Source organism: Halichoeres trimaculatus, unplaced genomic scaffold (genome assembly GCF_033239565.1).
Source record: "Halichoeres trimaculatus isolate MK-OKI-2021-1 unplaced genomic scaffold, fHalTri1.1 fHalTri1_scaffold_10, whole genome shotgun sequence".
In the NCBI taxonomy this organism is placed as follows: Eukaryota; Metazoa; Chordata; class Actinopteri; order Labriformes; family Labridae; genus Halichoeres; species Halichoeres trimaculatus.
The window spans coordinates 2272056-2290392 of NW_027437187.1; the positions used below are offsets into that span (position 1 = coordinate 2272056).

General features: G+C 39.5%; 1 protein-coding gene and 1 pseudogene across 1 annotated transcript; both read right to left on the reverse strand.

Moving 5' to 3' along the window:
• Positions 1 to 275: 275 nt before the first annotated feature.
• Positions 276 to 3538, reverse strand: LOC141796155 (uncharacterized; annotated as a pseudogene).
• A 1237-nt stretch (positions 3539 to 4775) lies between these two features.
• On the reverse strand, positions 4776 to 9784 carry LOC141796156 (stonustoxin subunit beta-like). Its single transcript, XM_074677124.1, has 7 exons — positions 9763 to 9784; positions 9298 to 9407; positions 8105 to 8115; positions 7942 to 8043; positions 5641 to 5652; positions 5436 to 5482; positions 4776 to 5311 (listed from the first exon to the last, which is right to left on the reverse strand). Exons 1-7 carry the CDS (start codon positions 9782 to 9784, stop codon positions 4776 to 4778), a joined length of 840 nt encoding a protein of 279 aa, XP_074533225.1.
• Positions 9785 to 18337: the final 8553 nt, after the last annotated feature.

Genomic DNA, 18337 nt, shown 5'->3' on the forward strand with positions numbered 1-18337 from the left:
CCAGCAGGCCATTCCCGGCAACAATCCAAAGCCGTAGCAGCTGGTGTCGGACAGGAGCACAGCAGCAGGCCGTCTACTTCACCGATCCCAAGGAACCTACAAGACAAACTCAGATCCTCCCAGAGAGGTGTATGGTCAGTAACTATAACAGGACTAGAAGACTAGAAGTTAGACTGACAGAAAAAGAGGGAAACAGGAGCCCTGTGTGTCAGTTCCCCCCAGCAGTCTAAACCTATAGCAGCATGACTAAGAGCTGGTTCAGACCTGATCCAGCTCTAACTGTAAGCTTTATCAAAAAGGAAAGTTTTACGTCTATTCTTAAAGGTTGAGACCGTGTCTGCTCCCCGGACCTCAACTGGTAAGTTATTCCAAAGAAGAGGAGCTTGATAACTAAAGGCTCGACCTCCCATACTACTTTTAGAGACCCTCGGTACAACGAGCAGACCTGCATGTTGAGAACGCAAAGACCTAGACGGATTATACGGAACGATTAAGTCTTTAAGATACGATGGCCCGATGCCATTAAGCGCTTCGTAAGTCAAAAGAAGAATTTTAAACTCTATCCTAGATTTTATAGGTAACCAGTGTAGAGACGCTAACACTGGAGAGATGTGCTCTCTCCTCCCAGTCCAAGTCAGTACCTGAGCGGCAGCGTTCTGAACCAGCTGAAGAGTCCTAATAGACTTATTAGGACAGCCGGATAAAAGAGAGTTACAGTAGTCCAGCCTAGAAGAAACGAAAGCATGGACTAGTTTCTCAGCGTCGCTCCGAGACAAGATGTGTCTAATTCTCTTGATATTGCGAAGATGAAAAAATGCCGTCCTTGAGACCTGTTGGATGTAAAGGACAGGTCCTGATCCAAAAGAACTCCCAGGTTCCTGACAGTGGTGCTGGAAGCCAAGCTGATGTCGTCAGAGGCGGCGATGTTGTTCAAGAGAGCTTCTCTGAGATGTTTAGGTCCAAGAACAATGACTTCAGTCTTCTCTGAGTTCAGCAGTAAGAAGTTTCTGCTCATCCAGGACCTTACGTCTTTGTGGCATGCTTCAAGTTTAGATAAGCGGTTGGTTTCTTCAGGCTTCATTGACAAGTAAAGCTGAGTGTCATCTGCATAGCAGTGAAAGTTTATGGAGTGTTTCCTCAATATAGTGCAGAGAGGAAGCATATACAAGATGAAAAGAATCGGTCCGAGCACTGAACCTTGAGGAACTCCATATTGCACCCTGGTGTGAGAAGAAGAGACGTTGTTCACATGAACAAACTGATGTTGATCCGAAAGATACGATCGAAGCCAGGCTAAAGCGGTTCCTGAGATACCAAGAAGACTCCTTAATCTCTGCAGAAGAATGCAATGATCAATAGTGCCACTGAGATCAAGCAAGACAAGCACAGAAAGAAGACCACTGTCCGAAGCCAAAAGTAGATCGTTGGTTACTTTCAGCAGCGCAGTCTCAGTGCTGTGGGCTCTGAACCCAGACTGAAAGACCTCAAAGAGACTGTTGCTATGAAGAAAATCACAGAGCTGACTCGCAACAACTTTCTCCAAGATCTTAGAAACGAAAGAGAGGTTAGATATCGGTCTGTAGTTGACAAAAGAGCCTGAATCAAGTGTAGGCTTTTTAAGAAGAGGCTTAATAACAGCAACTTTAAAAAGTTGGGGCACGTAGCCCGACAGTAAAGACGCATTAATCATCCTTAGTAAAGAAGAACCGACCAAGGGAAAGACTTCCTTCAGCAGCCAAGCTGGGATGGGATCCAGAAGACAAGTTGATGGTTTGGCTGAAGAGACAGTTGAATCCAGCTCTGACAAGTCCACAGGCGAGAAGTAGTCCAGGAGTATATTAGCTCTAAGCGACGTTTCCGCAAATTCGCCATCGATCGAAGGTTCTATCACGGTTGCATGTAACACGCTACGAATTTTATCTCTAATTTTTAATATCTTATTGTTAAAAAAGCTCATAAAGCCCTCACTGCTAAGCGATAGAGGAACGCATGGCTCAGTAGAGCTATGACTGTTTGTCAGCCTGGCTACAGTGCTGAAAAGGAATCTAGGATTGTTTTTATTCTCTTCTATAAGAGTCGAGTAGTAAGTTGCACGCGCCAGTCGCAAAGCCTTTCTATATTCATTTAGACTATTTTTCCAACGCGAGCAGGGTTCGGTTGTTTTAGTCGAACGCCATATTCTTTCTAATTTCCTCGATTGTTGTTTGAGCTCACGAGTTTGAGCGTTGTACCACGGAGCGGAACGATGTCGTCTGAGAGTCCTCTGTCTGAGCGGAGCAATTGAATCGAGGACGGCTTGAAGAGAACCCGTGGTATCCGCAACAAGTTGATCAAGCTGAGAGGGAGCACAAGAGCTCTCTGCAAAAGTAGAGCAAGAATTCAAGGCAGCAGGAATAGCTTCCTTAAAGATGTCTACAGCTCTGTCAGACAAGTTCCTGGACAAGATGATTTTGTTCGCAGGTGAGAAATCCGACAGCAAGAATTCAAAAGTAATGAAGAAATGATCCGACAGAAGAGGATTCTGCGGCAAGACAGCCAAGTTGACAGGTTCCACACCATAAGCAAGAACAAGATCCAAGGTGTGGTTAAAGCGATGAGTAGGATGGTTCACAGACTGTGTGAAACCAAAAGAATCCAGTAAAGACATGAAGGCAATACAAAGACTATTATCAACGACGTCCGCATGAATATTAAAGTCACCGACAATGATAATTTTATCCGACAGAAGAACGATATTAGAAAGAAACTCTGAAAAGTCAGAAAGAACTTGAGAGTATGCACCAGGAGGCCGGTAGACGATAACAAACAAAAACGGTTGCGCGGTTTTTACAGCAAGAAACTGAGAAAAAGACTTTCAAAAGAGCTAAAGCCTAGTTTAGGTCTAGTGCTAATATTAAAGCTAGAGTTAAAGATAGCTGCCACTCCCCCCCCACGGCCTGTGTCTCGAGGGTTATGAGTATTAAGGTGACTGGGAGGAGTGGACTCGTTTAAACTAACATATTCGCCCTCACACAGCCAGGTCTCAGTCAGAGCAAGTAAATCAATGTGATAATCTGATATAAGTTCATTAACTAGCACAGCTTTAGATGATAAAGATCTAATATTTAACAGACCACATTTGACTTTAACGTCATGTGGTTCATCCGCACCGGAAGTTTTAATTTTTATAAGATTATCATAATTCACTCCTTTATTATTATTTTTTTTTTATTATTATTATTATTATTATTATTATTATTATTATTATTATTATTATTATTATTATTATTTTAGTTGTTGTTGTTGTTGTTATAATAATTATTGTTGTTATTGTTATTTTTATTGTTATAGAAAAAGGGTCTCGGTCGGGGAAACGACACAGTCTCTATGTTACAACAGGAGTGGCTGGGAAACTGCACTAAGGGAAACGCAGAGGAGCGTGTAGGACTGCTGCTCTGCTGCCTGGTCTCCACTCTGAGTTGTCAGATGGGTAAACTAATAAAATCAGCCAGATTTCTAGTTAAATGAGCTGTGCCATCCAGAGTGGGATGAACGCCATCTCGGCTAATTAGACCAGGCTTGCCCCAGAAGCCTGGTCTAATTACCTATACAGCTTAGAGGTTTGCAGACTGTCCATCATCTTATAAAACAATCATTCAACCCTCTATGGACAAAGTAGAGGAATTTTCAGGTAAAACTGGTATTGCTGTACAGTAATTTGATAAAATAAAAGGTTTATTTTTTTCATTACAATGAGCTGTAAGTTGGACTAACGAGTGAGCACAGAGCAGTGGAGGTAAAAATGTCAGTTTTTATATCAGCAGTTGATGAAACACATAGTTTACCCTCATGATTAATAACTGATAAATAAAACTCTGTTTATATTAAAGATCAACATGAAATCATGTTAAGTCCAGATGGTTTATTCAGAGAGTTCATCTCTACATGTTTGATCAAATATATTCAACTTTCATTTGAACCATGTCATGTTTGTTCCAACCTGTAAAAGCTAATGTTGACATTTAATCCAAATGCACTTAGCTAACACTTTAACATGGAGCAAGTTAAAGCTACAGCTTTATAAATACATTCACCATCACATTGTGTTCATTCTGAAACCAGATCATCATCTCTGGCTAATCCTGACCCCCTTTGGAGGCCAGGGCCCCACTTTTGTGATCAGCAATAATCTCATGTCTTTAATTTGATAATCAAACTATTTATTCACTTCATTATGAAACAAAATGTACACACAGTACAAAGTCAATGTATATGAAACATTAAAAGACATCACATCACAGAATCCAACAGGAAGTGTTTGTCCAAATCAATAACATCCAGCAGACGACCTGCAGCCCCATGTCTCTGCTTCTAGATTGTTCTCCATCAGCTTCAAATCACCCAGTGAGAGCCGTTCATTCAGCTCCAGCTCTTTTTGTCTCAGTCTCATGAGGACATGGCTTTCATCGGTTTAAACACAGGTGAGAACAACTCTGCAGGTGAAGAACACTTTCATGAATCAGACTCAGACGTCTCTGACAAACTTTCTCATCAACACTTTGAAGAAAAACAGTCTGAATGAGGCCGGATTTTTTCACCATAGAGATGTAAATAAGTCCAGTTCAGTGAGCCAGTTTTCCACTGAGTCCTGCTCTTTGATCACAGACATTCAGACTGATGTGACAGGATAGAAAGAGTCAAAGAATCAGCTGAAGTTTGTGTCAGTGCAGAGGCTAAACTGTTCTTCAGCAGCTCTTTGTGTTTGTGTAGAGAGGAGGAGACTCTCTGTCCTACACTCAACACAGACTCACTGAGGAACCAGGAGACCAGGACCACAACCTAAAGCCAGGATAGAGAGGTTCAGTGAAGGTGGTCTTGAGGGTGTGGAGGTGGATCAGTGAGTCAGAGGAGACTCTGTAGAAGGACAGAGTGCCAGCAGGACAGTCCACATACACGGCTACTCTGTGAGAGTCAGAGGACGAGGACAGAGGGAGGTCTGTTTCTTTGTTATTGTGACGGACAAAGTAACCTTTATCAGAGCAGAACAGACTCCAGGACTGATCATTGGATCCAAACCTACAGTCATAACTGACTCCTTTCCTGCTGATTCCTCTGTAACTCACTGATATACCTACATATCCTCCCCACTCCACCTCCCAGTAACAGCGCCCAGTCAGACCATCTCTACACAGCAGCTGAGGCCAGTAGTCAAATCTGTCTGGATGATCAGGATATGACTGCTCCTCTCTCACGTATGTCACCTTCCTGTTGTTTTCAGACAGTCTGAGCTTTCTGTGAGCTGTGTTTGAGTCCAGAGTGAGTTCACAGAAATCTGATGGAGAGAAAAAGACACAACACAGCAGCAGTTTATCATCAGACACACCTGAAGGCTTCATTCTTTGTTAGCTGACAGTCTGCTGTTTGCTCATCAGGAGTCAAACTGATTCCACACTTACACCTCTTCACACCAGGTTTTAACCTCTGCTGTCCACCATGGTCCACCCTGGAGGAAGAAACACAGTCAGAGTGATTTTCTGTCCAACATGAGTCCTAACTGCTGCTCAACATGAAGCAGTGATCCTCAGTTTGTCCCTGTGACAGAGACACAGGCTGAAACTCCTCTGAACCAACTGTCTCCATCACTCTGTCCCTTTTTCTGACAGTGTGGAGATCCTGGAGGAAAAGAAGAACAGAAAGAGTCAAAAAGCAAAGGCTGCCTGTTGCTCTTTGGATCCATAAAGTCCATGTTCTGCTTCTCATGTCCTCTCTGAAATGAGTAAGGCCAATTCCTGCTCTCCCTTTGTGCTGTCTCTTTAAAGTAGTCTGCTCTTTTTCTGTGTCAGGAGGAAAAATGAGTTTGTATAATATTTGATCAGATTCATTTGATCAGACCACACTGTCTCCTAGAGATTAGGTCTGTGTGTTTCTCCATGTTTTCAATCAGCCTGATGTTCTGACCATGTAACATCTGCCTTCTTCATGTTCACTCACAACATTAGTGGATGATCAGTCAGATGGGACTTTTTCTGTAGAGAACACAACCATCAGAGAGGTGAAGTGATGCTGGAGTCAACACACAGGAGAGTGTGTTACATGAGGAGGTTTTTCACAGCATCAAATGAAACTTCAGAGAACACTTCACAGAGACGTATGGTGTCAACATTTATCAGAGTCCTCATGTATCTGAATTCACAGCCTTTACTCTGGATGCTGACAGAAAAGCTGCTTCAGTCAGAATTCTCTCTAAACGTAGAAACTGTCAGAAATCTGATGTGTTAATGTCACTGTAAGAAGACAGGACAGCTGTAGTTTACCTGATCAATCAGCTGATCATGAAAGATGATCATGAAGAGGATTGAACAAACCAGAGGGGTATTGCACAAAAGTTGGATAAAGACATCCAGGAGAAATGAGCAGGCGCAGCTTGACTGAGCCTTGTTGGTGCTGTCTTGGATTAACTGGTTTCACGTTTGTCAAGCCAGGATGAAATGAAGCAGCTCAGTCAAGCCAGGTGTGGATCGTTGGGATAAGTGTGAGTTCACGGCTTTCTCAAGAAGACCACGAGATCGTTTACAGAATCATTGATGGAAAATGGAACAAGGACGCATGTCGTTCTTCACACCTGCTCCACAAAAGAACTGTTTCTTCAGCAATTTGAAGAAATGAGAGACAAAGTATGAAAGAAGGCAACATCAACGCTGATAAAAAGGAGAGGAAGAAAGTCTGTCAAACAAAAGAGGACTGGCTTGATGTGTAAGTAACATGTACAATGAATAAAGTGTGCTCCACAGGAGCTGGCATAGCCACAGTTAAAGGTTACAGAGCTCATGACTTTAAGTCCAAACATTAACAGTAGAAATTTGTGTTTGTTGTTTGCCTTAATGTGGCCATGGAAGTGCATGTTACTTATGTAGAGCATCATGAAGTTCAAAGAACAAATCTACTCTGTGTCAGTTTTATCTGTTGAATCAGTTTTTCCATCTTGAGTTCTGTTTCATCCATCATCCTTCATGAAGACCAAACGGTCAGAAAAGGACCTGGAAAAAGGTGAAGACTAAATATAAAAATAATCTGCAGCGTGGTAAATGACGTTAAAACACTAGGCCTGACAGCAACGAGAGCAAATGAATGAAGGGAAGATTGTTGAAGTTCAAAATAAAGTCTGAATGATGTGGAACCCTTTAGATCCACATGGAAAGTCATGACTTTGTCTGTTTTTAGCAATCAGTTAAAACAAAATGATCTTCTGTCGGTTACACTGTAGTTCAAATGTTTAAATGGTGATATATATTTCTTTTCTCTCTTTTTTAATCACCTCCTTCTCATTCTCTATGTTTGGGTTTTTAACATCTGTATCATATTGTAGACTACCTGTTTGAGTAAGGTTTTATGTTTGTATCTTTTTCAACCTTTCAATGATGGTGTTGTATTAATAAGGAACAGATTTCAAGTAAACTGTCTTCTTATTTTAATTGTGCAGATATTTTGTCTTTTTATATGTGATTTTTGTCTGTGCAAATAAATAATACTTACTTATCCGGGATAAACTTGGTCTGCTTGAACTTGAAGGTAAATTCATCCAGGATAACCAATATTTAGCAGCTTAATCCCTGATCCTGGTTTTGTGCAATACCCCCTGGATCTTTTTGTGAAATGAGATGTTTTCTTTTTCACATTCAGTCTTTGAGCTCTTGTTGTCTGGTTTTACCTCAGTGTGTCCAGTCTGCAGAGTGGATCCTCCAGTCCAGCAGACAGCAGCTTCACTCCTGAGTCTCCTGGATGGTTGTAGCTCAGGTCCAGCTCTCTCAGGTGGGAGGGGTTGGATCTCAGAGCTGAGGCCAGAGAAGCACAGCCTCTCTCTGTAATCAGACATACTGACAGACTGGAGGTAGAGAAAAAATCAGACTGTGAGGAAAAGTGAACCAGTTTGACCACTTTCATTAATATAACCTGAAACCTAACCTGAGAGTTTCCAGTTTACATTGTGGACTCTTCAGACCAGCAGACAGCAGCTCCACTCCTGAATCCTTCAGGTCGTTGCGACTCAGGTCCAGGTCTCTCAGACTGGAGGACTGTGAGCTGAGGACTGAGGACAGAGCTTCACAGCTTCTCTTTGACAGCTTACATCCAGAAAACCTGAGAGGACATCAGAGATCTGTCAGATCTGATGTTGGTAACACTTTACAATAACCATCATTTATAAATGGTTAATGAACCATTTATAAATGGTCAACAGATACTTTATAAATGGTAAATAAACCATTTTTAAAATGGTAAACAGATAGTTTATTAATGTTGAATTATTATTTATAAATGATACACAGACTTTTTATAAATGATCAATAGATCGTTTAGTAATCTTGAAACATCATTTATAAAATCCAAAAAGATACATAGTTCAGTAGTTTCAGTTAATAGTCAATTTAATATTAACAAACAATTAATAATTGGTCTCTATACCACCTACAAACATTACTTCGATGGCTATTGTAAAGTTAGGACTAATGTTTTTAATACTTTGTGAATGGTTCATAATTGGTTTCTAAACCACCTATAAACATTATTAATTTGGTTATTGTAAAGTTGGGACTAATGTTTGTAATACTTTGTAAATGGTTTATAAATGGTTTCTAAACCACCTAAAAGCACTACTTTGATGGTTATTGTAAAGTTGGGACTAATGTTTGTAATACTTTGTAAATGGTTCACAAGATATTTGTAAACCATAAAGTAACATTTGATGATCTGAAATTGCAGTTTTTTTCAGAATCAATAGCTTACACATCACTGCAAAAACCCTGAAGTAAATTTTGATTTGCAGCACTGCACTACTAAATAAACAAGGTGAAAGAAAGAGAGAGACTTAAAAAAGTCAAGACAACAGATTATGAACAAACCTTTATTACAAAACTGCAATTGTCTTGCAAATATTATATAATATTTAACATAAAAGTGAACTACAAATTATAGTTGACCCAGTAAACAAAAAATGATACATATGGAGTGATTTGGCACACCTCTAATTTAACAAATGCTCGCCTATTCCAAATTCAAGGGAAAAATAAAAATGAAAATGACACAACAGTTGACCAGCTGACCAGCTGATTACTTCTGCTCCTTCTTGTTGTATGGTATGAGCTTACCCACTGCTTTGTTTTTGGCTATTTTGGCCCTGACATCTGCATCATTTTTAATCATGTCTTCACATTTGCTGACAAAGTCAGCTACCTTATCTCTGTTACTGAATCCTGCCAGTAGTTTTTCAAACTTATCTGGGCAAGCTATGGCAAGCTCTGGGATTGCTGCTTTAGATCTCACCGTCAGCTCTGTTACACCAGCAAATGCACATGCTTCGCCCAATTTCTTTCCACTGTTGTATGCTCTCAACACCCTTTTGTATCTGGCAATGATCTCCGTAGGACGAGAGGCTACAAAAGAAAGTGAAGAATTAGTTAACAAGAATGAAATGGTCAATCAACAGATCATGAGGTAGTGCACAACTACTGGGAAATCTCAGTTTATATATTTGTATGTATATCTAGCTGCTATGCTTACTACTGCAATAGTGCAGTAAAAAGCTCAATGCTAATTAAACTTGAAAAGCCCATATATTTCCAGAAATCAATACAAGATAATCCACAAACCTTGTGATCAGTTTCATTGAAAGCTATCATGCCAGTCACCTTGGACAGAAATTAATGACTGTGGATTATCTTCAATTACTTGGGCGTGACTGCTTTTGACTGTGTCCAATGAATTTTTCACACTTTGAGCACCACTAACCAATAGGGGTGTAATGATCCATCGATATAGATCGATACATCGATTGGTTAAGCAATGATCCAATCACATCGATGGAAAGTCGAAACATCGATCAACATTGTGATCTTTAATGCACGCCTTTATTTTGAAATCCCGACCAGACACGCATGTCCGTTTCTGGCCAACTGCAAGTGGTTCTGAAGTTTCCTCTCAGGCCTCAGGCCTCAGGCGCTCAGCGTATGAGACACACATTTGAGCCTTTTCACTCTCTGACACGCCACGCCTGATATTTGTCCTGCTGTAAGATGTACTGTTTAGCGCCCACCGAGTCACACCGCTGTAGGTGAACGTGTAGCAAGACGCTGTTCGCATCACAGAGCTAAAAGGGAGCCAGACATATCGGCCAACCATAAAATAGCTCTCCTGTATCCGGGTAAGATACGGTCGACCTGACAGCAGAGGATGCATGCTGCACAGATGACAGGAGTGCATTATCACAAGGCTGCAGTGAGTTATCTCACAATTTGATTTTGTAGCGCACTGATTCATGAAATTTCATATAGTTAAAAAGTAAAACAGCGAGAGCTTTGTGTCATTTCTCCTCCACATCAACTATTACACAGTGAAACAAAGTCTGATCACATTGACATACAAACTGTGGTTATCAGGCACCACAGTAAAAAAAAAAAAACTATCAATGTTAAGTTAGTTAAGTTGATAGTTCTAATTTTGAACAATAGAAATGTTTGGGTTTAATTAAAATCAAAGCTTCACATTTTTGGTTTGATAAAAATAGTCAAATGTTGGAGGTCAATAATAAAGTTTATGTAATCAGTAATTTTAATTATAGTGTTGCATCATTACTTGATATAATAATCAAACATTACAGTATAACAGTCAGACCCATAAGGTAATTGTGGGGACAAAAAAGCACCTTACCTGAATTTAACCAGTTTTAATTTTAAAACATAATTAGATCATACAGATGGCTATAATCCTCTGAAAACTGTCATAGCCAAAGGTCAGCACATCGTTCCACATTTCAGTGATTAAACTATCAAAATTGTTTTGTATTTCTTTCTTGCCTCAGGTGAAATGTTGCTGATTGTGTTCAGTGAGGACATTATATCATCTTAAATCGATCGAAGGCCCCTGAATCGTATCGTATCGTGACAGACTTTGTGATATCAGCAAATATCATATCGTTGTCCAAAGAATCGATATCATATCGTAACATCATGAAACTGGTTACTTGCACCCCTACTAACCAAATGCCATTCAACTCCATTACATAGGGGTGATAGGATACATCACTACAACTGATGTTTAAACATGCCATTTCCCACTACCCTGATCTGGGGAAGTGGAAAAAACTGTTAGTGTAGTTTTTCTTTTGTAATTTTGTGAAGTTCTCCTGATGATGATTTCAGGTTAGGGTAGAAGAGTACGACTTTGGTTTTGAAATGGTTAAAATTTGAAATCACTACTAACATAACATAGCAGTTTCAGATTTCTAATCTAACATCAATTAAACCTTTTCAAGTAGGAACTGTCACTGTGATTTACCTCTTCTACCAAGTGATTTCCTTCCTTTTGCCACCTTCTTCATCTTTTTTCCTTTTTTGGTGTGGCTCCTTTTTTTGTCCCCTTTCTTTTTGTACTGTTTTCTTCTTTTCTTTCTTTTCTCTTCCTCTGAAGAGGTGGAGGAGGATGAGGAAGAGGAGCAGCTGGAGTCGGCAGATGTTGAGGAGGTGGTGACTGAAGAACTGGTGGCTGATGAGAGTTGAGCAGATGATGAGGACTCCGTCACTCCAGCATTGGCCTGGGCTAAAAAGAACAGAAAATTCCATAGTGCAAATAATAATAATAAGAAGAAGAACAAGAACAATAATAACAGCAACCGAGTGTGAACATAACTTGTGTGCAGGTGCGTGCATGCACAAATTTGATGAGTTTGATGAGGCAAACCAAGAATTTCCATTAAATCCTGTAGCAGTAAGGCAAATGACCAATTTGCCAAAATGTTAAACGATCCCTAGAAGCCTAGGAATACTGTGATACTTTCTTATACCAATTAGAGCTGAAACAATTCCTCGAATAATTTGAGGTACTCGATTAGAAAAAATGCTAAAGGAATTTTCTCCGCCTCGAGGAATCATTTAATTTAAAAAAAGATCAAAGAGTGGTTTTTCAAATAGAGCTGACCCTATATTTAGAGTTTTCAGACCCCTCAAGTTACCTCTTTTTCAAAATAGTGACTGACAACAAATCTGCTTCTTTCCTGGAGTTTGAAGACTGACATGAAAGCATTTATTAATCTGCATCAGCTGCTTGTCAACGAGCTGCACGTGCTGAGCCCCTCCCCTACCCAAAATCACTCACTCATCACAGACAGACGTCTCGCTCGCAGCAGTCTCTCATCGCGGTCACACTGGCTATCTGAACTGTTTTCATACACTCTTCACAGTCCATTTTTTTGACCAGCGTGACCACAAGACTCTCTTCACCTCTTAGGCACCTTAGGAGAGGTGGGCTTCAGCGCAGTACACTTCATACACGCTAGTGCTGCACGATTTGGGGAAAAGGTGCGATTTGCGATTAGGTGGACAATATTGCGATTGCGATTGTGCTTGCGATTTAATAAAAAAGATTGTGTCATGATGAGTCTACAGACTTGCTTGGTTATCATGGAGAAAAATCTGAATTGCATGTGCTGACATTGCGATTGCGATAACCTCTTTTGCGATTACATAATTGCATGTGCTGACATTGCGATTGCGATTGCGATAATCGTGCAGCCCTAATACACGCTCACAAACGCAGACATCCCATATGATGAATGACATACGATCACTGCGAACACTACACTCAACAGTCATTTTAAACATTAGCCGGGGTGTCAGAGGGCTGTGTCCCACCTAAACGACTTAATATGTGCCTAAAAGTCACTGAAGTTGTAGCAGTGTTCTCTGCGCCTCATTGTGCAGGCAGGTAGAGTATGGCACGGCTTGGATGGCCAAAGTGACCGGGCAGGAGACTGCGTATGAATGAATAGTGCAGGAGGATCGTTATTTTAACATCTCAAAAAGAGTCAACCAAACAAAGTTTATTTGTAGCTCTAAATACATAAACAGTGTGCAGTGTTTCCCCTACCGTTACATTCAGGGGGGCGGGCCGCCCCCCTGAATGTCGAGTTCATTTTATTTTCCATACAGCCCCAGATCACAGCAGAAGTGATTTAGAGTTCACTCTCTCATGAATCAGCGCCCCCCAAGATACACGCTTTCTGTCCCTCATACGATGTTATTCCTCTCTCCTTCAGTGTCCACAACGGTTACATACAAATGACTTGTAGGTAATCTGTAAAACACAGCACTGAAGAGTGAAGAAAATGAAAAATACAAAAACATAATAGAGCTAACTGGGCAGGTGTCAAATTTAGCTCACAGGTCAATGAAGGATAAAATATCATGTAGTAATGGAGCCATATGTGCTCCAATACAGCAGGATCATCATTTTAGTTTGAACACTGCAAAGATTCAAAATCTTTTAAGAATGTCTCATTCCTAGTTGAGATGTCTCATATCTAGTCAGATCGCAATGAATTTAAAATTTATCACCCAAAGTGACTTGATTTTACATGTGCTTGAAACAAACTTCCATTTGAAAAATAACTGCTCTTTAAGTACACAAAAATGTGTTTTATCCGATTACTCGAGTACTTTTGGAATTTTCAGTAGAATACTCGAATACTAAAATATTTGATATCTGCAGGCCTAATAACAATACCACAGATACAAACCTAGTATCTTGGTACTTTACTGCAGGTGAGGCAGTGTTTTAAAGTTTCAAAGATCAAAACTAATTCAAATACTCAGATTAGAATTAGGATAATCCTTGGAGAATTATGGAGAGAAAGTAATTTTGAAAAGACAGAAAAACTCTTACCTGCAACTTTTTGACGAAGGGAAGCAAGCTCCTTGTTCAATTTCTTGATTTTCAGTCTCAGTAGGTGTTCTTTTTTCTTAGCCTTTTTGATTATCATAGTTGCTGTTGGACTCATGACTGAAAATAAGAGAAATAAGCTAAGTATCTAAAATCTTATTGTTAAAAAGGTGAATTATGTGACATGCTGGTTAAGGGAACTGGAACCAAAGTAAGATCCAATGCAACATCGGCAGAACACTTCACTCTGACAGCATGGGGTCAAGTCAGTTGCATTTTATGGTCCACTGCACCATAACAAAACAGTCAGGATATTTTCTATGAAACAGGTGCTTTAAATAAACATACTAAAGCTTGTTATTACATGGTCTCAAGTAAGAGTTCTCCTCCACTCTCTTAGTCTGCTGGAAATTTCTCAAACCCAATCATAAAATTTCATTTGAATTTTTATGGTTGTAATGTTATTTATCGGCATATTGGATGAAATTTACCTGGTTGCTAAGAGTTGCATGATGGGCAATTTCCATAATTAGAATTATAAGCTAATTATAAGATAAAGTAAAAAAATACACACACGCAAACACACACACAAACACACACGCACGCACACACACACACACACACACACACACACACACGCACACATATATATATATATATATATATATATATATATATATATGTACACACAAATGAATTGTTACTGGTAATTCAATTATATCTTTCTGGATTTGCTCACGGTAGCCAGGTGTTTTGGTACTATTACTGTGCACTGCGCATGCTGTGTGGTTGCACAAGCAAATACTGTCCTTTAATAAAAGGTGTTATGCAAAGAGGTAAAAACACAAGCTTGTTCTAATGAAAAACACATTAATTTATTTAGTTCAATTAGTTTAATTAGTTCAACAAAATAAATACTTGGATCACCATATGAATACACTAATGTATTTATAATTTTTTCCAGCTTTTGTATAATATAATGTATAAAATCCAATTCATACTGTTATGTTATATTCTCATGTTTACTCCCATTTTCCCTCTGGACTTTCAGATGTGAAAACCAAATAATAAAGTTACTGCTAAAGCAAAGTTACAGGTCATTAACCTACTTACCTAAAGTTTGACATTCGTCTCTCATGGCAGCATCAAGGGTGTCGCTGGAAATATAAAAATCAGCTCCCTCATCTTGGATGGCGTTGGTTTCCGTCAAATTCCCGCGTTCACCGCCATTGCTACTGTCGTCCACCAAGATGCTAACGTCAGGTGCAGTTGTGCAGCTGTCGTCGTCGGGATATATTTTTCCTTTGCACGGTGGCAACGTCGCCAAGTTGTCCTCTTTGACTTTTTTTCTAGATCTTGTGAACGGTCTTTTTGGCATATTCCAAAACAGTGACACGCACAATGTCAGACGGCTAAAGAAGCAGGGCTACAGCGACCTGAATCTGCGTCCAGTGATGCTGCATTCAAGTGCGAATCAGGGGTCGTAAATCCCGACGCTGACGAAACAGTATTGCTATAAATAGTTGTTAATGTTTTTTTTGTTGTTGTTGTTACTTTTTCGTTTTAGGGCTAAATTGAGTAAGAGACGTTTTTTTATTAATTATATGTTTTCTCAGACCCTGCAATTTTATCATGTAAGTGGCGAAGAAATGTACAGTTAATGCATTTTTATGAATTTGAATAACTTCAACCTCTGACTTTGTTATTCGTATGCTCCTAGGTCTTAGATGACGCATTTCCCTTGAACGCAGCATGAAGGTGACTTTTTTTTTTTTTTTTGGCGCAAACAGGAAATCTGAATAGCTCATGCTGGAATAGAAGAATGCCCGGTTAAGCCACTGAATTGAGGGAGTTAATTGAAGGTTCTAGATCTAAAAAAAAGATGCCACTTGAAACTTATAAAATGGCTACAAAAAAGAAAGCTTCTCAAAAAGAAAATGAAATGTAGCATTTGCCACCACAAAATGAAGATGAATGACTGCACTCGTGGAGATTTCTATAAATGGTGAGTAAATTTTAGCAATCTCTGTTGAATGAAGCAGATTATGTCAGAGTATTAAATTAACTGATTAATTTATTAGGTATTTACAACTTTATCTGTAATCATATTACTTGTGATTAATTAGTATTATTACTACTACTACTATTTGTTGTTCTATGTATGTAAGTATGTGTGAATGTATGTAGGTATGTGAATCTTTCATTGTATCTATCAATCTGTCTATCTGTCTGTCTATTTTGTTAATGAGTTTTGTCAATAAAAATGTCCGTTTTAGATTGCTATCGCATTCAAACTAATGGTTTGAGTGTGATTGGTTGATCCTTGTGCAATATGTTTTTTTTGTTGAATTTCAATGGATCAAGTAGCTGTGTTGTCAACAGGGTTTGTCAACAGAGGACTAACCACAAAGGTATTGTCACAAAATCAGTGCGGCACAAGTCTATCTTCAGCAAATCCAAGATGAGCATTTTCAACTGGATGCGGTTCTTATACAGGTATGGAAATAACATTAACATATCTGCTGCATAGATTAAAGCTTGAGGCTGCCTCCAAAAGGCAGCAAACTCCAATAAGGACCCAATTTAAAATGCCCAACTTTACGGCAGAAAAAACATGTTTACAGCTTGGTACAAAAACAGTTCTGGTCTCAATGTGTAGTTTCCCCCTCTATAACAACTGTACAGGGCTGATTTAAAAAAAAAAAAAAAACTCACTGGTTTATTTTATATTAAGGCTTACAGTTCTGCATACGTCACTTTGATTGCCAGCTCACTCTGTGCTCTGTGGCAGTAAATTTTATGGCAGGGTGTCATCCCCGCTAAGTCATGCCCGTTTGTGATTGGCCAGGAGTTAAGGAAAGCTTGGGTGGAGCCTGCCGCTGTGAAGATGGTAGCAGACAGCCAAAGATATTTTAGGCTTCAAAAACAGGTAGTAGAAATGAATGGGTGACACCACAGAGGCTCTGTCCCCTATTTATACAGTCTATACTTTCAGCAGGGAAAATTAGAGAAACCTCAGGGTGAGCAACATAGGAGGGATCCCTCACCCAGGATGGGCCGTGCAACAGATGCACATACAGACAAAAAAAACAGTTTACAATAGAGGACAACACAACCAAAATGTCCCAAGGCTACAGTCGGGCTTTATGCTGCTTTCCAGGTCCCTTGAGAACCATTGGATAAAGCCCTCACAAAAGTTAGTTTTAACTGGGCATTGACAAAATATATGTGATAAAGATCCCAATGCAATACCACATCTGTTACACATAGGAGAGATAGAAGTATCAATCTTGTAGTGAATCTTATGCATATCAGTTATCTGTAATTAATAGAACAGCTCTAAATCCTAGATAGACCATTTACACACAGCTCTTTAGCATCTCTAAACTGGCCAGTGCACACTGATGCTCAAAAGGCAGAGACAAAACAAAATGTTTAGAATTTAAATTTCCATATATCCTGAAACATACGGTTCTTTGGTTTAGTTGTGAAGTCTGAGATGTATTCATATACAAATTTGGAAAGATGTGCTTGACACTCATGAGATCAGGACACCACACTGCAGTCGTTTTAGTTAAGTTTCTGTTTAAAGATTTCATCTCTAACTTCACATTCCTAAAGATTTGATTGCATAATTTTATTTTGCATTTTCATGTTATGTATTTTTTAGGTTTGCACAAGGCCTACGACTGAGACAAATTGACATGATGGCAGATGACATTGCTGGGAGTTCAAGAACACTATCAAAGATGGCCGAAAAGCTAAGAAATGTCTGTATCGAGGCAATGGACAGAATGAAGAGAAGAAAAGGACAGAGACTGGGAGGGCGGAAAGAGTTTGTAGTTATCGACGAAAGCCATTTTAGACACAAAAGGAAGGTAAGTGGAAATGGCCATATGCCATAAAATTTCTGTGGGAATTTAATTTTGTGGGACAGATGCACAGTCAACAGCAGTATGAGTAGGGGAAGATGTGCTTATAGGCGCAACTTGCTTATATGAAATTATTTTAACCCAAAATATCGAAAGGTCATTGTGACAAATTTATGTTCCATAAACAGCTGTATCCTTTGGTTTTGTCATTATGAATAACATAGAAGGAGCCTAACGCTCACTGATACTGACAGTAAAATTGAAACATTGCCTTGAAAAAACTATTTGCACTAGGAGAGAGGATTTGCTGATACAATGGTGTGGGTAATTTCATACTTATAGGAATATAATATTTTTGTAACTCATTAAAGTAAATTAAATCAGTTTAATGATATTTCTAATGGTAATTACTACCATATATTAGTCATAAATGATTATGTGATTAACTACCATTTGTAATATGTGTTATATTTAAATATCTCAACAGTATGGACGTGGAAGAATGGTTGGTGGGTGGACACGGAAAAAGTGGGTGTTTGGAATGCTTGGAGTGAAGCACAGAGGGCAGAAGACAAAGCCTGTTCTCCGCTTGGTGGAAAGATGGACCAGAGGAGAGCTGATTCCTCTGGTTCTGCACCATGTTCGGACAGGATCCACAATACTGACGGATGAGTGGCGGGCATACTGCCAGGCTCTGCCTGAATTGGGATACAAGCATTATACAGTCAACCACAGTGTGGAGTATGTCAGTGCTGATACAGGCTGCCACACCCAACACA

Bases quoted from the DNA above. Each gene is read 5' to 3' on its own strand.
- LOC141796156 (XM_074677124.1), bottom strand. From the start codon at position 9,784: ATGGATCATTACACCCCTATTG. The intron at 9,408-9,762 runs GTTAGTGGTGCT...TTTCTTTTGTAG, and splicing joins GGATCATTACACCCCTATTG to CCTCTCGTCCTACGGAGATC. The intron at 5,312-5,435 runs GTAAGTGTGGAA...TCTCTCCATCAG, and splicing joins AAAACCTGGTGTGAAGAGGT to ATTTCTGTGAACTCACTCTG.